This window comes from Heliangelus exortis, chromosome 4, assembly GCF_036169615.1.
Source record: "Heliangelus exortis chromosome 4, bHelExo1.hap1, whole genome shotgun sequence".
NCBI lineage: Eukaryota > Metazoa > Chordata > Aves > Apodiformes > Trochilidae > Heliangelus > Heliangelus exortis.
Window position 1 is genome coordinate 6,661,002 of NC_092425.1, and position 22,766 is coordinate 6,683,767.

General features: G+C 41.8%; 1 protein-coding gene across 2 annotated transcripts in view; it reads left to right on the plus strand.

Moving 5' to 3' along the window:
* Nucleotides 1–22,766, plus strand: part of UNC5C (unc-5 netrin receptor C) — a 244,602-nt gene that overhangs the window by 198,703 nt on the left and 23,133 nt on the right. Inside the window, exons 5-10 of one of the 2 annotated variants that reach the window (XM_071742798.1) lie at nt 512–692; nt 2,415–2,582; nt 3,817–3,981; nt 19,505–19,561; nt 21,009–21,200; nt 22,407–22,751. In XM_071742798.1, the coding sequence (XP_071598899.1) occupies nt 512–692; nt 2,415–2,582; nt 3,817–3,981; nt 19,505–19,561; nt 21,009–21,200; nt 22,407–22,751 (1,108 nt within the window). The remainder of the gene's footprint in view (nt 1–511; nt 693–2,414; nt 2,583–3,816; nt 3,982–19,504; nt 19,562–21,008; nt 21,201–22,406; nt 22,752–22,766) is intronic. The other variant, XM_071742799.1, reaches the window with a different exon arrangement.

A 22,766-nucleotide genomic window follows, 5' to 3' on the forward strand; every position in this document is an offset into this window, starting at 1 on the left:
ATCAGTGTGATCTACTCTGGTAGAGAGCCTCACTGTGTTAGACCCAGGGCAGGTAGATACAAGGTTGCTGTGCTGTTAGCTGCTGGTTAGATAAGATGTACAAAAAGAATGGGTGAGATCTCTGCTGTTTTAGAGTTTCTGATGTTGTAAGGCACTTCTCTGTTTGTGATCATCCCTTCTTCATCCCTTGCCTCAGACTCTAAGAGCATAAACCAGCTGTTTGCCTCTGTACAGTAGCTGGCAGCCTTTCAAAATGTGAAGATGCTTTCAAGACAAGGCAAGACAGCTGCTGTGTGGAGTGGTGGGAAGGAGGGGGACCTGAAGGAAAGGGTAGGTGTGAAGAGTGTTCTCCCATGTTTCTGCCATGGTATTTTTACTTCAGCTGCACCAAGGGAGTCCTTTTTGAAGTGCCTTCCACTGGTAACACTCTCTGGGGTGACCTATATAATCCCAGATACTGTGCCCATTGTGGTGTGACTGCTGACTGACTCTGGCCCTTTGGAACCCCCAGGTGGAGTGGCTGAAGAATGAAGAGGTGATTGATCCTGTGGAAGACAGAAACTTTTACATCACCATCGATCACAACCTCATCATCAAGCAAGCCCGGCTTTCAGACACGGCCAATTACACCTGTGTTGCCAAAAACATTGTGGCCAAAAGGAAAAGCACCACAGCAACAGTGATTGTCTATGGTAAGTGATACCTTACCTTGCTGCACGTGGATGGGCACTCACTCAAGACAAGCAGTAGGGCAAGAGGAGGATGTAAGGTGCCTGTGTGGCAATCTGACTGTGGTCAGTGTCCTGGCTGGTCCATCTGTGCTGCCTGTTGGCTTGCCTGTGTGCAGTCAAGGTTCATTAACAAAAATACGCAGAAATTTGATCAGGTGTGATGGTTTGACTTGCTGCTTATTGACAATGGTGTTAAAGGAGGAACAGGGATCTACCCCAACACCTCCTTGAAGAGGAGGTGGTTGCTCCTAGTCCAGCTGGAGGCAGCGAGGAGCCATTTGGGAACTTCCTAAGCAGGAGCTTCCAAGGTATTGCTTCCCAACACTTTCATGTTCTTAGTGCTGCCTTTCAGAAATTATTCCATATCTGCATCCACAGTTCTGATCTAATGTTGAAGCTGTGTTTTGGCTGGGGAGAGGTTGGATGAGATGCCCTTCTGAGGTCTCTTCCAGGCATTGTTGCCCTGCAGCTCTGTCCCACCAGTGCAAGCCATTGCCCCTGCAAAGTTACTGCCTCAATGCATCCCAGACAGGGGTACCCACCAGAACAAAACCTGCTCTGACAATGTGCCAGCTGACTGTCCTGGTGTTCCTTACAATCAGCTTAATTATAGGATAGACAAGTAGGGAAAAAAATCCCTATGATTATCCCTGATATTCATTTCATATTCAGGGTAGCAGTTAGATTTAATTGTAAGCAGTTGGTTCCCTGAAGTTACAATGAGGGCCTTTTAGTTCAGTTTTTATAGAAAACTGGCTGAATTGAGTTGATTAGCAGTGTTTGTGATATTGAGGGGTGGACTATGCAAGAGCACTGTGTTTTGTAACTGTGATGAATGCAGAAACAGAAAGATGTAGGCATACTGCAACTCTTCCTCATACATATACAGAAATTTTTTTCAACAGTGAAGTCAAGAGACATATATGTAGGAGAATGGTTTTTTTATGGCTGTCCATACCCTGGCAATGACATTATTACACAGAGCAGCACAGCTCTTTCTTCATCCCTTCATCTACCCCAGAAACAGAGGTGGGTGAGAAAGAGAGTCAGCATAAATGTCTTCCCAAAGATAAATTTATTTCCGAAGTCCAGAATTAAGGTGCATTTAGTGGTGGTTAACTCTGAGCAGCTTAAATTTCTGTTGTGGACATGCTTGGACATTCATGTGCACTATCTGTGTTCACAGAGGGATAAGTGAAGTTGCCATGGAATGCTGAAATCACCTGTGAAAGAAAGGGAAAGAAAATTATCAATTCTTAGGCTTGGCATGGGAGTCTGTCAGTATATATAGTTGATGTGTACATCTGAGAACATGAAAGAATGCAGGTTACCTCCCTTTGGAAAACGGTGCAGCTTTCAGAGCTCAGGTTTCTGTCTGGCAGAGCTGCTAGTACTGTCTGAATCCACAGAGATTTTGGCTTACATGTGCCACCAGGTGCTTAGTGATGTGTTAGGCATGGTTAAGGTTTCAGGTTAAGGCATGTCACCTGCCAGCTCTAATATTGATAAGATGGTGTTTTTCACTCACTGTCACCAGTTCTTTGACTTGTCCCATGGCTTCGTGGCGCGCTGTCCGTGCACCCGCGTTGGAGACAGGGGTTTGGGTCTGTTCAGTGATACTTCTGCTTTTCCCAGCCATCCCTTGTGAACATGCAATCCTACTCTTTCTCTCTTGCTTCCCAGTGAATGGAGGATGGTCTACCTGGACTGAGTGGTCGGTGTGTAACAGCCGATGCGGGAGAGGCTTTCAGAAGCGCACGAGGACCTGCACCAATCCTGCCCCGCTCAACGGCGGTGCCTTCTGTGAGGGGCAGAGTGTCCAGAAAATAGCTTGCACTACCCTTTGCCCAGGTTCAGTATGAACAGTAGCCCTAGATCAATATTTTTTTGTCTGACTGTTAGTTATGAAAGCTTCCTCCTCTTTATTAATAAATCCAACATTTCCATGAACGAATACGCGATCAAATTACATAAGTAAATCAAATAGTGAGCACGTTTTATCAAGCAGTAGAGGATTCAGACCCATTTTTGCACACAGCTTGCACTGGTGGCTCAATTCTCACAATCGAGAGGATTTGGGGAACAATCAGAGTCTCCATTTTAGAAGATAAAGGCTGAAAGCTCTGCAAAAGGAGTGGAATTTGAATATAGAAAGTTATAAATATATTTGCAGTGTCTGTTCAGTCCAGCTGTCAAAGCAAGTGGGGCATCTGGGGTGTGGATGTTAAATTTAAGGCAGGTGTTTACGTGACTTCAAATACAAAGACTTTTATGCTGGAGGGAATGATGTGTGCATACGTTTAAAAAGAGCTTAAATGGACACTTCTGAAAAATACAAAATTTCTTCAGGCCACGCAGGGTGGCTTCTCCATGACAGAAATTTTGCCTTCTGTCCTATTTTTCAGTCAATCAAATCAGTGTTTCTAGAGTTGTCTTCAGCTTGTTAAGTTTGGCAATCCAGGTGCAGGTCATAATGTGGGTGATACTTAAAAGCTGAAATTTTATCTCTGGTCACTATTTGAAGTGACAGACTCCTAGCTTAGGCTGTGTCACTTGAAAAATTTCATTGTTTGTTCTTTGGCCGTTCAATTTGGTGCTTTTGAAAATAATTTGTAGGATTTTGAAAGGTGCCAAACTCATTCCTGATTCTGCTCATGTGGAAATATAGCAGTGGCTGTAGATATTTCCTTTAACAGAAAACGTTTATCATTAAATGCCTGCCTACTGAAGAAGAATTTCTAGCAAAGTTTAATCGGTGTTAAAAAAAACGCAAAAAAAAAACCAAAAAACAAAAAACATCACAGATTCCTTACCTGTTTATTTTCTTGTACACTTTGAGCACAGTTAACTTCACAAAAAGGAGGGAAAAGAGCAGAAATGAGGCCAGGGCAGAGAGAAAGGAGAGAAGGAATGAATAGACATTTACCGGCCAGAAGCAGGACTATAGGAAGGGCAGATGGATGATCCTTCTGCCTTAATGGGTTTGGCCAGGACTTGCAGGCTGGCTGGTGTTGAGACATGCATTGCTTTTGCTCCATCTCACTTCTCTGGACCCCTTAATAAGCCATGTCCTTTCTTGTCTCAGTGGATGGAAAGTGGACATCCTGGAGCAAGTGGTCCACCTGCGGCACGGAGTGCACCCACTGGCGCCGGAGGGAGTGCACGGCACCGGCACCGAAGAATGGGGGCAAGGACTGTGAGGGGCTGGTCCTGCAGTCTAAGAACTGCACTGATGGGCTCTGCATGCAGGGTAAGTGCCACTGTGACACCTCGGGGGGCTGGGATGTATTGTAGCTGCAGAAAAACTTACAGTACATCTGTATTGTAGAATATTTGTAGAATCGTTTTGTAGAATTGTTTGTAGAATGGAGGAGTGGGTTGATAGAGTTCTCACCACCCTGGATACCACACTCTTCTTCTCTAAGGGTTAAGATGCCACTGTCTGAGGTTTAGGAAGTTGAGCAATGAAGAATTAGAAGGTCTCATAACAGAGCCCTCTCCCCCCTGCTTTCCCCACCAAGTCCTCCATCTCTCTGATGCATCTCTCTCATGCTCAGCATTTGTCTAGAGAATCTTGGCAGTAGCATGTGGGGCAATGCAAATGAAAAGAAAAGGGTTTGGGGTAAAGCTGGCATTTTCAAAGAGTAAACTTGATAAAGCAGACCAGCTTTTGGCTTCTTATTGTCAGAAATGGTGGGTGCATGTCTTTCTACATCTATAGGTTGTGCCTCTTTTTGAACCTGGGGTGACCTTCAACAGAAAAAGGTACCCTGGATCTATGAAGTGCCTGTGCAAATTTCATATATGCTGCAGCCTCATGAAGATCAGCTCAGTCTGTTCTGCCTGCACCTGTTCACACCATGTTTCTGCCTTTGTGATGAGTAAGAGCAAGAAGTAAAAAATAAGGATTTTAGTGTGATTCTGACATATGCTGACAATTAGTCTTTTCTGTACCCCATCCATTCTCAAAAATGATGTCTTCTCTGTTTTGCTGGTGCATTGAAACTTCCTTTCTCGTTTGCTTAGCACAACAACCTGAGCCAAAATCCTCACATGTATCTCTCTGCTCTTCCTTCATCCTGTTGCTCTGCAGTACTTCTCTATTGAGCCTCAGCTCTCCATTGCTGTAACTAATCAGTATCTCTGTATCCAGATGATAAAATGCTTTGAGTTCTCTCACAAAGAGGCCAGGAATTTATATTCTGTGTGGCAGGCTACTTTTGATTGAAACAGTCATGATGAGAGAAAAGTGACACTACTATGTAATGAATAGAAAAAAAAAGAAATAAATTCAAATTCTTGCATGAGTGCTACATAGGTGTGTACTGTGCTGGCCGCCATCTCTGAACTACCCTATGGTACAGCATGGCCATTTGCTCTGAGCTTTCCCAAGCTGCTTCAGTGTGGCTTGCACAAGCACTTTCATCCCTTTCAAGACTTTTAATCAATGTCAGCAGGGTATAAAGCTGTAATTCCTGAAAATGTTTGTCTTTATGGGGAAGACAAAAAAATGGTGGGATTCAGAGGTCCTCTTTTTCTTTTCTAAAGAGAAAAAAAAAATGCAGCCATGTCTTACTATATAACACCTTGCTGACTTTTATAGTAGGGAGGCTAATGTACCCCTACCTCCAGTGGTGTGAATAAGTCATTATGGTAAATTAGAAAGAAAAGATACATTTCCCCTTATGGAAGAACTCTTCACTGTCAGGTTATATTTAGACAGGTGTATGTCATCTTTGTGTATGTGCATAAAGAGAGCCATTTAAGCAAAAATCTTGTGGGAAAGTAGATATAATGGCACGGTGGAATAAAAGCCCTGTAGGGATCTCATTTATCTGTTGATGCTATATTGCATTTTATTTGTAAAAGTGGATGCTGGGTATAAAGCAGAGGTCTTCAGCAGGAGAGAATGAGGCTGCTGTGAATCCTATTCTTCTTCATATATATGTATATAAAAAATGGTAATGAAAAATAAACAGGCATGTATTGACCTGCTTGGCTCCAGAGGCTGTGATCATCCTTCAGTGTTGGAATTTAATGGCAATATTTTAATAGTGTCTTTCTAGTCACAGGGTTGCATATACCTGTAAAACTTACAATCCTGCTCCCTGATCCATCACTGCTGTGAAGATTGATTTGCTGTACTTGGTGGCTGTGTGCCTGCTGCTCTCTCTCTCTTTTTCTTTCTTCTCAGCTTATGCAAAAGCAGTCTGAACACTTACATTTTTGCCAGTGTGGCTCTAGCTAGATTCATAGCAAGTCTGCCTGCTGAGCTAAGAAGAAACACAGGATTCCTTTAATTCCTAAAACACCATGATGCTTTCCATGTGATTTGAGGCTGGTGGGGACTGGTTGGCACCAATTTTTCTCTTATCCTGGGAATCCTGTGGATCCACAGCAGACTCTTCCACAGCCTTTATGCCAGTGGGTCTCTCGTGGCACAGGTAATAGTCTGACAGCACAGCCACCTCCCTCTATGTCCATAGTCCTCTGGGAGATGTGTTGGCCAGTTTCTTACCTGTTCCCTAGCCAAATCCTGCTTCTGGGTGCCATGGTGCTTCATCTTTAGTGTCCCTCTTTAGTGAGAGCTTGAAGCTTGAGTTTAGCACCCTGGGTGTAGTTGACAGATTATAGACTGACCCTCTTACCAGGAGTCACTAGGCTGTTGCTTTGACAAAAACCCACTTGTAAATATATATATCTCTATACAGCTGTACATAATGGGTTTCCTGGAAAATGTTGGATTGAATGAGTCTAATTTACAAGCCCTTTTTCTTCCAGTCTGTTATTCACTACAGTAGCATCAGCTGGATAAATCAATAAGCTCTTTCATCAGTCTGCCTCCACTCCAGCAAAGCACAGCAGTCTACACCACTATTGATTTTCTGGGGATAAAAACTGTGGAGCTTTCTCCATCCCTTGTAATTACAATATTTTACACCTAAAGCTGTAGTTTGTGCTTACCACTAACTGTGGCATTTCTTGGGCAACTCTGCTGTCACATTTATTCAGACTAATGATCTTGGGAGTACACACATATATTCCCTTATCCCGTAGTTAGTATTTTTCTGTTAACATGAAAGGTTGAACAGTCATTAAACTAGAGAGCCTGCAGAGAGCCTGCTGCCTAGAGAGAGGCAGCAGGTTGAATTGAAGAGGAAAAGCAGCTCTAGTGAAAATTTAGGGTGATCATTACTATTTTAAGTTTCCAAATACACAATATTGCCTAGCAGGTCCCATCATAACAATTTTGTAATTCCCATAATGGCATTAATATGATTTCCTGGAACAAAATACACTGTAGGTGTAAGAAGAGTTGTCTGGTTACCACCCACACTGGTTGCATTATTGCCTCCATACTTGTTTCCCATATGAAGTGGTAAATACTGTGGTAAATATGACTGTGGTAAATACTTCACTGCAAGGAACAACACTTAAAGGCACAAACTGCATCCCACAGGGAATCACTCTGAACTGTAACACAGCAACTAGCCCTCCACTCATCCTGCCTAATGACTTTGGTGGGTGTTCTGTGTGGGGACTAAGAAAGCAAAGCACTCCACTACTCACAGAATCACACAGAATCACTGAACCACTTGGGTTGGAAGGGACCTCTGAGATCATCAAATCCAACCCTTAATCCACTACCACTGTGGTTCCCAGCCCATGGCACTGAGTGCCACATTCAGTCTCTTCTTAAAAACCTTCAGGGATGGAGAATCTACCACCTCCCTGGGCAGCCCATTCCAATGTCTGATCACCCTCTCTGTAAAGAATTTCTTCCTAATATCCAACCTAAACCTCCCCTGGCAGAGCTTAAGTCTATGCTCTCTTGTTTTACTGGTAGCTACTTGGGAGAAGAGCCCAACCCCCCCCTGGCTCCAACCTCATTGCAGGGAGTTGTAGAGAGTGATGAGGTCTCCCCTGAGCCTCCTCTTCTCCAGACTGAACACCCCCAGCTCCCTCAGACATTCCACAAGCTTTACCACAAGTAATTCCCTTCATTATATTTAATATGCATGAAAGCAAATATGTTTTAAGCAAAGTATGAGGGGAAATGTTTTTCTGTGCCCAGTCTGGGATGACCACAAGATCATGTGTGTGGTACCAAACAGATGCTAAAAGTCCCTGGTGGACCAAACACTGCTTTGCATTATGTGTAAAATGCTGCTGGTAATCAGGAAGAGGTGGGCAAGCTATGAAGATAGTTAGCTATGTTCCATGGTTATGTTAAAGGCTTATTACATGAGGTGTGATGTCCATCTGTCGTTCTCAGAGCACGTCATCTGTCTCCTTTCTGCTGAGGATCTGAAGTGACAATGTCCAGATCCTTATTCTCCAAAGTACACAAAGTCCATAGGCTTGCTGGTGAGGTTGGTGCCTGTGCGTGCTGGTCCAGCTGTTGGTCTTTTCTTAAACCATGCCCGTAATTCACAGGGTTGGCACTAGTACAGTCAGAGAGAGACAACCAGTCCCTCCAACCCTCCAGTACTGATGGAGTAGCAGTTTTAAACACCAGCCAGGCTGGCAGCAAAGTCTTGTGGCTTTTATTTATTTTTTTTTTAATTGGTTGGAAGCAGAAGTGCTGAGGTACTAACAGGCTGCCTCCTATTCTTATCTCTGCTGTCAGAATGGTTCCAAAGAATGTTTATCAAAATGGTGATAGACGCTTTATAAATAATATAAATATAAATATAAATATAAATAAGTATAAAATAACCAGTGCCACTTCCAAGCTCACTTACAGCTTCAGCAGACCACTGTGGCTTTTCACAAAAGGCCAGCTAAGTTGTGCTTTCAACTTTTTCCAGAACACAGGGTCAGCTATCTTACAGCAGCAAGGTCATACCAAAGCACATTGTCACTTGAGGACTGTGGATTATATAGTTACATAAACCAGTGCTGCTGCTCTGTGTAGTGAAAACTGTTCACTTTATACAGTCTTACAACAGGGAATACAAATCCATCATTGAGTAGGGCCGAAAGAAAATTTCCACTTGTAAGTCATTGCCAAGAGCCATCAGATCCAATGCAGACTTTCTTTGTTGCTTTGAATTTACATAAATGAGCTTGAAAAGACTGAGACGTGCTTCTGCCAGTTAAAGAATGGAAGAAAAGATTCAAAACACCTTCACCCATCATTACAGAGAATACTCTGGACTAACTCTCAGGTCAGTTTGGTTCTCTCCTTGCATGTAGCTTAAGTTCTTGGAACTACAAAGAGCTGAAGCAGCATGTGAGAAAAAGGTACCTGTATCATGGTGAAGATGAAGAGTAGTAATTCTATTCCTTGTTGAAAAAAGGCTGCTTTCTAACTGAGAGTGAATTGATGTGAAATGATGATGGCAAATCTGTATTTGCTGAGCACTTTGAAATCCTCATCTGGAAGGCAGTATGAAGTTCATAAGGTTTTCCCTTAAAATGGTAGTGCCTAAGAGAGTGAAAAAGAGGCTGTGCTTGTGCACAGAGTTGTTAACTGCTGCCCTTTTCCAGCCTCATGCCTGTTTATACACAAATCCCTAGTAGAAAGCAAGATAAACCTGATACTAACATCTCTTTCTTCCCGGAACATATGTATTCTGCACATGCCCTGCTTGTTTAGTGCACCATGCCAGAACCTCTGGTGGAATAAGTGCTCATTTCCCTTTTTGGCTTGTTTTGAAAGCAGGCATTCAGGGAAGAATTAGAGGGCAGAGCAGTTTGATGAGGACCTCTGGTCTTCCAGAGCAGATTAGTGTGCAAAGAGCAGGGGAATGTTTTCCAGACTCCAGGAGGTAAGCAAAGCTCTCTCGAGGGAGGCTGCAACAGAAGCCCATGTGTGCAGAGGAATTAAATAAAACCTTTTATTAAGAGCATGTGAGTCAATAGAGAAGTTATAATATTTTCAGTCTGTCAGCATAATTATTTAGCCACCTGCCCTGTTTCACCATGTCCTTGCAGAGGGTGTTTTGTTCACTTGAAGAACTCTTATCATCTGTTCCTAGAGGAAGGTTGCTTTAATATTATTATTTGATATGATGAGGTATTCTCTTTTTAACCCAACTACTAGGTAATGATGTGGCAGCTAAGGGAGTTCATGCAGGTATCTCATCTTTATTTTTATTGTAGCAACATGAGAAATCCCCAGCTGAGAAGCATCCGTCCTCTGCTGGGCCCTCTGCAGCTGTAAGAGCTCTTACCTAGAAAACTTACTGCTCAGAGCAGATAAAAGCATTGAGAGAAAAAAGGAGTGCAGAGCCACAAGCAGAACCCAGGACACTGAAATAGCTGTATTTTACCCCAGTTAGTTCAGAAAGAGACAAGTCCACATTAATAAATAATAATAAAGATCTCTAGGCTGTTTTGAAAAAATCTCAGCAAATTCAAAAATATTACAGCAATGCAGAGATGATAAAAAAATCCAACCTTGTCTATCTGTAGTTTTTATTCTCTTTAATAATTACTGAGATGAAAGAAAAAATGCAAGTCTTACATTCACTTCATTGTAGGAAAAACCCTGAGCCAGACAGTGACAATAACAAGTGTTTACATTTTCCTTACCATGCACAAAGGAGGCTATATTTAATAATTTTTTGCTTTCCTGGCAGGGTGTCAGGCAGAGCAAGATTATTTGAGCAGCCCAAAGGCTCATCAAGGAGTCAGCAACAAGAGCAGGAGTAAAACTTAGTGTGCACTCTATTTCTAAATTTGTGTTCTACACAAAGGACTAACAAAAACATTGGCAGCATCCTTACATGAAAACTCATGTTGGGGAAAGAAGTATCTGTATTTTGGGAGATGAATGCTGAGCTGCTCTGGTTCTGGAGTCTCAGAGATATTTTTAGTTTACAAGCCAGCAAGCCAAAGTACCAATTCTCTTACCTGTGAGCTTATAGACCTGCCAGAGGTTTTGACACCTGTGGCTGAACATCCATGCAGATAATTCATGCTTTCCATAAGCCTTTTTTCCAGCAGTCCTAAAAGCTTCTGTTCCCTCATCTAGATCCTCTTCCAGCTCTCCCTCACTTCATCTCTCTGTCATGTGTCCTGTCTTCAGTGCTGCCCCATGTCCTTTTCTCAGCCCTCCCTGTGACCCATTGGTTCTCTCTGCAAACCTCAGGCAGCCTATTAAACCTTCAGTCATTGCAAATGTGGAATTTGCAAATACACAACCTAGCAAAAATGATGCTAGACATGTGTTTACTTTTACTGTCAAATATGCATAAGAAGCCCAATGTTAATATCCTGTCCCTCTAATATCCTAAAGACTGACAGAAGGTCAAAGTCCTTAGCTGTAAAAAATTGTAAATTAGATTGTATAATGTTGAATATGCCTTTTCTAATCCACATCAAATTTTAGCAAAAAATTACCCATCTTCCCCCATATAGATATAAAGATAACGTGCATGTTTAAACTCAGGCAAAACCTTTCTAACAATGTTAGCAAAATGTCAAGAAGCTAATTTAAAATGAAAACATAGTTGTAATCTTAATTATAGAATATTTAAAACTCCTGTTCGAGGACAGAACAAGAGAGGCTCCCCATTTAACCTGCATGATTAGGAAAGGTCTGAAGTAACACCCAAATAAATAATCAGTCACAAAACTTCAAGCTCCCCGACCATGCCAATAATTAGTCATGTTGAAGGAAAATAAATGACTGTGCATTATCTCTGGCATGCATGATATCATATCTGACCTTCAGCATCATTACTGCAGGCTTGAGGGTCTTTCTTTAGCACAGCAAATATAGGAGGAAGCTGTGCGCATTCTCTCCATGAGTATTTTGCAGCTACAGGGACTTAATTTTTTCATTTTGGGACTGTTTTTAGGGGTTTGTTGTTTGCTTTTTCTTCTTTCTTTTAATTAATAAGATATAAGATACCACATCTTCTTCTTTATGTGCCAGTATTCATGGGAAATAGCAAGATAAGCAACTAAGAGCAACTACGATGATTATTGTTAATATTTCTCCCATGGTAAATCTGCATTAGCAACACGCTAAGTGAACATGGAGCCTTACACCACAGAGTAAGAACACAGGATTTACTCTAAGGTTGCTCCTGTACCATTAATTCTGCCCCCTTGTAGAAAGTGAAGTGCAGGTGTAGTCTTCAGACCTTGGGACTTGCACAAAGTAATTTAAAATTCCTGAATGTCAAGTTAAGTCTCCTAAATTCCTTCTCCTAACATGAGAATATGTGACTGTCCTTTGTGAGCCTCTGCACACTGCATTGGTGATCTGGAATTTTGCTTTAAAATGATGGGGAAACTCAGCAACCTGGTGATAGCTGTAGGATTGCTGAGGGAACGAGGTAAGGCAAAAGAAGGCATAAGAAACAGCAGTAGTAATACTAGGTCACTGCTACAGTCAGTCACAGCACTGCAAAGATTGCAGGGGAATGTCTTTTTTCTTCTTTGTCTCAAAAATATCTCTATATAGGAATTAATAATTCAGAATTACTGGATGTCTCTTTCTAGGAGTGCAGTTTTACAAAATCTGAAACTGGGACAACTTTGAATTGGTATTTTACAGGGAAAGGGACTCCAAAATCAACAAAACCAAGCCAAAATTAATAATAAATTATTAGGGTTCTTAACCCAATTTTATTCAAGGTTTTCAGGATAATTTCTGAGACTGATAGTAGAAAATTTAGCCAAACCCAAAGATTTTAAATAATATTCTGAGACATAGAGGTGAGGAAAAGAGGAACAGAATTAATATTGAAAGGAGACTTATTCATGGGAATTAAGAAAAGAAGCAGCTGGGTGCATGTTGTTTAGGACTGATATGGAAAAAATTACCAGATGTTGAGTTTGAGTTATTAAATACTGAATCTCATCTGCCCTGTATGTATGACAGAGAAATGAAGGGTTGTTCCTGTAGACTCTCCTCTCACAATGTATGTACCACACACCTACTTTTAATCATCTAATAACAGTTTCCTTCTGATTTTAGACACCTACATGTGAGAATAAATCTCTGTTCACCTGTCCCTTATAGCTTTGTGCTTTAGAGCCTGTTGTGAGCAAGAGCTTATTCCTACTTCAGTGTCACTGCCTAAAACCATCAAAGCAGAGAAAGAAAGGTAGCAGCTTAATGTGTGCCCTCTTCTTTTTTCATGGGCAATTTAAGGGCTTTGAAGTTGGAGACAAGAGGGGGAAAGCACTGTTACAGTAAGTGATGCTCAACCTGTTGAGTTCATTGCAACAAGATCATAAAATCATAGAATGGTTTGGGTTGGAGATGTTACTGAGACATGCCATGTGGCTTGGCTTTCAAAAGGGCCACCTAATTGTGCCTTTTGAAACTGCTACATGGAGGGTAAAGAGCATTTATAGGTTAGAAGCAAGTGGTGGCGGATTAAAATATGATGCATTAAGGAAAGAAGCAGTTATGGTGTGTTTTATGCAAGCTTTACTTTATCAAAGTGCATGTCTCCAGCTCTCCCTGATCTTGCTACAGCCTCAAAATATCTATTAAGTGTGACCTCAGCAGCTAATGGTGTAAAGTCATTTCTTTGCAGGATAATGGTAAATATTTTTGCAAATATTACCCAAACTGGATAAGATCTAGTAAATAAGTGCCCAGAAAGTTCACCTACAGCTACTCTACCATTTTACCTACTTACATGCCAGGAAGAGAGAAAGTAGAAAGAAACTGGGAATTTTTCTTTCTCAGATGTGAATCTTTTCTGCAAGCAATAGAATAAGAGATTTTCATAACTGATCAATTCACTCTAAAATTGATTAATTGATTAATTAATACAAATTCAGCATGACCAGAAAACCAGCAATACCTATTGAAGGACCAAAATGGAGAGCTAGTTACAGTGTTCTTTCTTTATGAATCTGTGACCTAGTATTTTACACCACAGGACTAAAAGTTGTCTTTAAAATATGCCAGTTTGCAGGCCTAGGCAGCATATTCCCAGAGCTTTCTAGGTAAAATCTAACAGGATTTCAGGATGCCCATAGTCATGACGGTGTTCCCAGTGTGAGCACCATGTGTGTATATATATGTATATGCTGGGGGGTAGATTCCTCCCCAACATAAAAAAAAAAGGGAGCTTAGAAAAGTTGTTTTGGTGGCTTTTTGGTGATGCTGTTTCAGTTTCAGCCTCAAGGGAGGCAGTGCCATCATCTGTACACAGTTATCTTTCTTGGTACAAGGCTTATCTATTCCTCCCAAAGAAAACTGCAGGAGATTAATTCATGCTGTGTAAAATTCGTCCTGTTTGTAAAAAGTCACACCCTAAGGCAGAGGAGCCCACACATGCAGATAGGCTGAGGGCCATCCAGCCACAGACACTTTTTAGTCTCCTGTGGTCTCTGGCACAAATGTGTTTCCAGAAGGTCAGAGCAAGGCATGTGGGACCCAAAATGCTCAGGCTGTACTTCCAGCATTTGATGATCATCTGCCCTCACTAACTGCACTGAACTAATTAAATGAGCTTCAAAATCTACTTAGTTAAATGGACACAATTCCCTAAATCAGTGCAAGTGAGACTGATACAGATATTCAGTGAAATTAAATTGATAAAAAGCCTGCTGAAGTCTTTTCTATATACCAACACTGGATGATCTTTCCAGTACATTCTGACATATTCACCCTTTGCTTTTCCCAGTGTGTTACATCATTACGAAGGTGCTTAATTGATCTTCACCTGCTTTATAGAAAGAAAATAGGCAATACCTACGTAATGCACCTTTATAATGATACATCTGCACTTGTACAAAAGATTTGTGCTAGTGCAATTACTTTAGTTTAAAAAAAGCCCACCTTTAATACTTAGCAGGAGTATTTCCACAGGAGCAAAAAATGTATCTAGGAGCCTAAAGTGGCATATAAAGTACAATGGATGGAGAAATATCTACTTAATTAAAGGCTTTTTATTGAATGCATTTACCATGCAATTATAGTGGTGCAATTTCTGTGCATTAACCCAAGCCTCCCACTGATTCTCCGGGTATTACATAGGGTGAGGTACTTGTAAAATGAGGCAAATAAATACCCACTTTCTGTAAGCCTCTGAGAGCCTCAAGCAGAAGGGCAATCTGTGCAAGGGTAGAGTGTGATTAATACTATTTTACTCATCCAGCAGCAAGTTAAGACAATAAAACATTAAAAGCCCCTTTGAAAATCTACATTTCCCAACAAGCTGTAGGAAGAATTAAATGACTTTTCTCAAAGTGAGTAGCTCGTTGTGAAAGCAGCTGCTCCGAGTGTGAGTCAGCAGCCTCTGCAGCCTTCCCAGAGTCAATCCCCCTGGCACCTTTCTAAATTCCCCCTCGTTAAAAATTTTGATGATCTTGGTATAAGTCCCTCAGGTAGTTGCCAAGCAGCGCTGTTGATACAAAGAGGGGGGAAAAAAGAGAAAAAACAAGAAAAAACCTCACAAGAAAATGATCTCTTTTCATTGCAGTAATTTTGAAGAGAGCAGGGAAGTAATTCTTCATTATTTGAGTTACTAATCCCATCAGCTTGGCATCATTATGTGATGGAAATGTCCTTTCTCATTGTTTGAAGGCACAATCAGAGACCAGTGTGAAAGCCAAATTTCCAAAGAAATGCCAGTGCTCTTGTTCCTCTTGGGAACAGGGCAATACCTCTGCCTCCTGCCCAGCCATCACCACCAGAGCATGACTGCAGACTTTTCCCTCACCACCCTTTGAAGAGCACTTTATTGACAAAGGAGTGTTTAAAAGTAGTTTTGTTCTAAAAAAAAAGTCCTGCCCTGTGGGCAGAAGGTGTCTGTAGTTGCCATGTTAGGGTGATCTCTGACAAATGGGCTTAATTTGCAAGTGCAAATGGAGCTGATGTTTGACCAGTGGAGGTCTGGAACTGCCAGCTTGGCTCGGATGCTGAAAGTCAACCCAAAGTAAGGTGTCTTCTAGCTTCAGCCAGGGTAACCTGCCCACATAATGTGAGCTAACGTATTATGGCTAAGACTAACCTGTCTTCAATAGTGCTGTCACCTCAACAAGGTGACACCTTCATCATGTGTGGCCACCTATCCATCTGCAGCCAGGCTGGTCAGCTGCAACTGTTGTCCCTCAAAAAAAAAATGCCCATGACTCAAAACCAGGGCACCTCACTCAGTAGCCCTTCCACCTGTCTTATTTTGGCCATGCATTCCTGTAAAAAGCTCTTGTTTTTAGGTTGAAAATGTGTCCTCTCAGACACTTGTGCAAGCTAGGCAATGCTTGCATGGAAGCAGCTGGCTAGGGTTGGTTCTCTAGCTCAGGAGAATAAAATCAAGCTTTCTGTACTCAGCATGTTGTTTTGCAAGACTAGTGGAAGCATCAATCAGTATCCTTGCCTCTTTCTCCTGTTTATAATAGATGTGCCTTCAAATAGATACACAAAACATCTCTGTCAAAGAAATTGGTGTCACTGTAGTGTAGCTGCAGGGATGCTCTCTGTAGTTACCACTAAGAGAATCTATGCAAACTTGTAAGATGCAAATAAGCATTTGTGACAAAGAGGCTCTATGAAGAGGTTACAGTGAGGACCACACTTGTTTACTTTGCTGAAAAGACTTGAATTTACATTTTCCCAGGGAAGAATGTTTTCCATAATATCACAGCTAATCCAGTCCTTTGTGACTGCTGCATGGCAGGAATGTGCAACCTTGAATGCAACACTTGCCAGCTGAAACAGTAGAATCATAGAATGGTTTGGGTTGGAAGGGAACTTAAAGATCCTCTGGCTTCATGGGCATGGGCAGGGATACCTCTCACCAGCCCAGGTTGCTCAAGGCCCCATCCAACCTGGCCCTGAACACTTCCAGGAATGGGGCAGCCACAGCTTCCCTTGGCAACCTGTTCCAGTGTCTCACCACCCTCATGGTGAAGAATTTCTTCCCAATGTCTAACCTAGATCGGCCCTCTTTCAGTTTTAAGCCATTATCTCATGTCCTATTGCTACATGTCTGTATAAAGTTCTTTCCAACTGTCCTGGTTTGAGAGACCAGGATAGAAAAAAGCTCCCTGCGACACCCCCAGAAACTACCAGCCAGTAAATGTGACATGGTCTGGGAACCACAGTGGTAGTGGATCAAGGGTTGGACTTGATGATCTCAGAGGTCCCTTCCAACCTGGCTGATTCTGTGATTTTCCCCTGGTAGGGTAGTGGGGAATAACAGAGAGAATCTCTTACTGTCTAGTTACCATCTAAAACCATGACACCATCTTTCTTGAACTTCAAGGAGAGAGGATTAGCTTTTCCAACTCTTCATAGGTGAGCTTGAGCTCCATGGGTGATGCAGATTCAGGAGATACCTGCTGCACCATGCCTGCTCTCCTGAGAACATGCTGGGGCATGTGAAGTGCAAGAAGAGGTCCTAAGAATTCCCAGTGAATTTGAATACGAAGCAAAAAGGCATTTGAAGATGCAGCCAGCCTAAATTCCACCTGCCCTTATTCCTCATATTTTCTGCTGACTGCCTCTTAGAATCCAGAGACATCTTGCCAAAGGAAATACGGGGCATGAGGCTATAGCTGAAATTTAGTTTGACTAATTATGGGCCTCAGTATTCATCTGGGGGGCAGTGAAGGGTATGATACTGTAAATTCATGCCCAGAGCATTGCTGAGCACTCGCTCAAGCCCTCAGAAGTTCCTTGCCTGACTTATTATGGGCAGTACCTGTAGTACACCAGCAGAAGTAGGAAGCACTTATTACAAAAGATTGAGTATGCATGTTGAGACTACACATAGGTGAACTTGCCTCTAAGCACCAAATAAGTGAATATAAGAACATAATATTTCTAAAAGCAATTATAAGGCTAGAATAATTTCTGTGAAATAAAGTTTAAAATAGATATTACAGGCAATCTAGTCTATCCCATGATTCCTGAGGAAAAAAAAAACATCCAAAAGCAGCTCTTCTTGCTCTGGTATTTCAAGTAAAGTAGCATTTATGCCATAGTTAATGTCTGGAAAGTTCAGGGGGCTGTATGTCTATACCTGTGGTTGGGGTAGTCTCTATCTTCATTAGCAAGCAGTGCAGCCAAGCAGGAAGAGCTATATAAAGCACAACAGATGCTGAGCACCCAAATTCAGCATTTCTGGGAGCTGGGGATTATTACTGTGTACTGCCTGTGATTGAATCCTGTGCATTAGACACATGCCAGGACTTTGTTTTCCAGTTTCTTTTCACCCGCAGGGTGTGCCTGGCTGTGTAGTGCAATCCCAGGCAAGGGGATGAAATTCCCTTCAAAAACACTGAAGGGTAAGTGAGGAAGGGATTCTGCCCCTGTACTCAGTGCTGGTGAGGCCACACCTCGAGTCCTGTGTCCAGTTCTGGGCCCCTCAGCTCAGGAAGGATATCGAGGTCCTGGAGCAGGTCCAGAGAAGAGCAAGGAGGCTGTGAAGGGATCCAGCACAAGTCCTGTGAGGTGAGGCTGAGGGAGCTGGGGGTGTTCAGCCTGGAGAAGAGGAGGCTCAGGGGAGACCTTATCCCTCTCTACAACTCCCTGAAAGGAGGTTGGAGCCAGGTGCAGGTTGGTCTCTTTTCCCAGGCAACTCTCAGCAAGACAAGAGGGCACAAGAGGTCTTAAGTTGTGCCAGGGGAGGTTTAGGTTGGACATTAGAAAGAATTTCTTTATGGAGAGGATGATCAGACATTGGAATGGGCTGCCCAGGGAAGTAGTGGATTCTCCATCCCTGGAGATATTTAAAAAGAGACTGGATGTGGCACTCAGTGCCATGGGCTGGGAACTGCAGTGGTAGTGGGTCAAGGGTTGGACTTGATGATCTCTGAGGTCCCTTCCAACCCAGCCAATTCTATGATTCTAAGGAGAGGTGCCTTCTGATTTATACCAGCTCTAATCCTGTCCCTTACAGCAGCTCCTCCTACTTACTTTGGGTTTATCATTTCCTTTTCCAGCAGAATGGGACTTGGGGCATTTCGCTTGTTTCCCATATAGATGGAAAGCTTAGGATGTGCTTAGTGAGTTCCTAGGACCTGGGTGTGAACTAAAGAGCTCCAGTGTGCCGTGCTGTTGAAGCAGTAAGAAAAGACAAAGGAAATGATGTCTCTTATTTATCCATTCCAGAATGCAACTGAGTTGTGTTACGATTTTGTCAATAGAGGAGATGCTTGCAGAGATTCAAAATAAATAATGCTCTAACCCCAGAGGCCTTATTGATTTTGTAATAATTTTTGAAGATAAGCTGGTCGGTTTCCCGTTTGCTGACAAACTCTTTGCCCCCTGAGGAATTCCTATTGAACGTGTATTAGAGACAGGATGAAATAATTCCAGGGAAATAAAGAGAGAGGGCTTTGTGCATGGACTCTGCTCAGCAAATGGATATTTAACCTCTGACCACTGATGACAGGTCTCCTTTAGCTCTATTAGATCAACAGCAAGCTACTATAATTAAATACAAAAACTTTTTAGAGCCTCACCAAACATGTCCTGGGAATTAAAGCATATGGCAGGGATAGGGAAAAAAGCCTTTCCATATGCTAATGACCCTTGATGTATGAAATAAATTAGATCCATTAGAGTTTATGCTCAATAAAAGAAAGACTTTAAGCACTCCAAAGTTAGTGACTCGAGACCGATTTTGGTTTAGAAATTCAATCTGCCTGCTTATTAATTCTTAGTAGAGCTCTGGAGGAGGCAGGGGATGCAAAATCATAATTCTGTGCTTTATCAGAATTTTCAAGTGCCATCACTTTCTTTTCCTTCTTTTTTTTTTAATTAAACAATTTTTCATGCTTCCCTTTTTTGTTCTCCTCATTAATTTGATTTTGTTCCCATTTTTGTTTAATTTCTTTTTAAGGTTTCATTTATCCTATTTCAACTGAACAGAGAACCCAGAATGAATATGGATTTTCTTGTAAGTGTAATGTTTGATTTTATGTTCCTGGCTGATAATTTAATTCTGTTCCTTGGGTCAAGCTTTACTGTTAGAGCAGCTCTATGTGAGTAGGCAAAAAGAGGTCTGTTTGGCAGAATAAATGTCATGCTGCTGGCTTGACAGGAGTTGCAGTTTTGCTGTCAGTGGGTTGACACCGTTTGGTAACTTTTGCATGAGGAAAATGGGAGAAGATGCTGCCTTGGAGGCAGAAACTGGAGAGGATGAAGCCTTTTCTCATGAAAATTTCCGTAGCAAACGGAAGAAATGTGGTGGAGGGGTGACTTTGATCTGGAACTCAGGAGATGTGCTTCTTGAAACTGCTGAGGGAAAAAAAAAATGTGACATTTCAAGGCAGGTACTTTGAAGGTCTAGTAGCTGGAGCTTCCAGAGATTGATCAGTCCCTTTCAACATCTGTCAGCTTTCACCTCTGTGCTGGAGGGCAGCTGGGCTTAGAAGGCAGAGGGCAAAAAAAATAAAATAAAATTTATTTCAGAGGTTCCATAGTAGCAAAATGGGCTACTAAAAAAGTCTGATTTAGTCTTGCACTTTCTTTTTTCATTATGCTGTCTCTAAAACTGGGGTTCATCACTGTATAGAAAAACATCAAATTTTGGTCATATTTTCAGACCTTTTGGGAAAAAATGTCAAGTGGATAACGATGCTAGAGATTAGCCTGGAATTAGTGCTGAAGATGTGGTGTAAGCAGCTAGTAGAAATATCATAGCCATTTTCTCACTAGACAGCTCTAATAAATCTGAGTTCCTTTTTGTTAATTACCACATTATTTCTTGTGCTTGCTATGGCTTTTATCCAAATACAGATGCATTAATGCAAGTGATGAGAATTCGGTGTGTGATTCTCTGCATTAGGAGATTATCTTTTTAAAGGAAAATGGATAGAAGGGAAAAATAACTTGACACATTATAGTTCAAAAAAAGCAAATGCAAAGGTACATCCTGATATTCCAGGTATTCCATAGGAAAAGGACTTCTTGTGGGTTTGGTTGGTTTTTTTACTTTCTGAAATTAAAAAAATAAGGCTTCTGGAGTTTAAAAACCCACAACAGTTTTATTTTTATTATCAAATGAAGCACTGAATACCAGTATTATAACACTGTGTCACTAGGACATACTATTTTATTTCATAGGGTGAATTTGTTTCATTGCTTAGTAGTTCACAGCCTGGTTACTAGAGAGATGAAAGGGAAGAAAGAGAAGGTGTTAGAACACAAGTCAGAGAGAAATCAAATAAAATTTTCCATCAAAAGGGCACAGACCTGTTATATAGCTTCGGAAATGGATTTTAAATTAGCCTCTAAAAATCATAGCAAATATCTGCAGGAAACGAGAAGAACAAGAACATGTTTTTTTAAAAGGCTGTGTGAAGAGCACATTCCTTCAAGGTTCTTGACCTCTCTCCCTTCAGCTGCTCCTGACTCGGATGATGTTGCTCTCTATGTCGGGATCGTCATCGCCGTCATCGTCTGCTTGGCCGTGTCCCTCGTCGTGGCCCTCTTTGTATATCGCAAGAACCACCGTGACTTTGAGTCAGATATCATCGACTCCTCGGCCCTAAATGGGGGATTTCAGCCTGTGAACATCAAGGCTGCCAGGCAAGGTTAGTTGGCATCTCACTCCGTGTCGACTGGATTCAGGGAGGTGCTGTAAGGTTGTGGTCTCTTGGGTTCCATGAATGATATTTGCTGGATTCTTTCTGGCACTTCATAAAAAGAGAAAGATTATACCTGTTTATTTCTGGTGGTCAAGTGCCCAAAACCCATGCTGGCACTTCATAAAAGGAGAAAGATTATACCCATTTGTTTCTGGTGGTCAAGTGCCCAAAACCCATGCTGGCATTTTTCAGATGAGCATAAAGCAGAGGAATTTAACTTGTGAAGAGGAGCATGAATATGGGTGAAACACAGAGACATTTATGGAAATAAAAGGTACAGATCAAATGTAAAGTAGGGGCAGAAACAATGGAGGCAGGATTCATCACAGAAGTGATGAGCAATAATTCTATCATATATTCTATAATTCGTTAATTTTATTCTATTCCTTTCATTGTCTTATAGCTTTTTTCCCTGTGCCCTGTCTCCACAGACATAAATAGTAGTTTAAGAAGTACTGTGCTTTCAATACACAACATAGAAGCTGTAGAACATCATTTAATAATGATGTTTAATATTTTTTTATCACTGGTATATAACAGCATCATTATTTCCACACTTTATTGGTCAGAATAAAACACTCCAAAGGTAGTCCTGTCTTTTTCGAGTCCCATTTGTTGGCTGAAGAGTTCCTCTTTTTTCCTAATATGTGTGCAAGAAGAATAAATCAGAGTTAAGGTGACAAGAGAGCTGTCATGTGGAAGATTAGCAGAAGTGTCATTTTCTTGCTGGAGAGACTTTTAAAACAAATCTCCAAAAACTGTGATGCAGGTATTAATCCTCCACTGCAAGGAGTCATGGTCACAGTGACTTCATAGGTTTTTTTCTGTCTGTTATTTAGGAATGCTGTCTTTAGGCCAATATGATAAATTAGTTAATGGTTCTCACTTAGCATTTAGGGAAGAGCTATTAGCTAATGAAACGAAATGTACTGAGTAAAGAAAACATCTTGCCCTGAAGTTCAGCATGCCAATATATAAGCCCTGGAGAGGTGCATGGAAAAGGAGATGAAGGTCAGCCTGCCAGGACTTTGTGTATCTTAACCTTTGGTGTGAAAGGCAAAATGAAAAATGCAGAATGCAGACCCAAATTATTACCCAGGAGAAAGTAATCAGAATAGAGAAGTAATGCGGTTCTTCTCACCTCCAATACAGACCTCCTGGCAGTCCCACCAGACCTCACATCTGCTGCAGCCATGTACAGGGGTCCTGTTTATGCCTTGCATGACGTCTCTGATAAAATCCCCATGACCAATTCTCCAATCCTGGACCCGCTGCCCAACCTGAAGATCAAGGTTTACAACACCTCTGGTGCTGTCACCCCCCAGGATGACCTCTCTGACTTCTCCTCCAAGCTGTCCCCGCAGATCACGCAGTCTCTGCTGGAGAACGAGGCCCTGAATGTGAAGAACCAGAGCCTGGCTCGGCAAACAGACCCATCCTGCACTGCATTTGGGACCTTCAACTCTTTAGGAGGTCACCTAGTAATTCCCAATTCAGGTAAGTGCCTTAAAG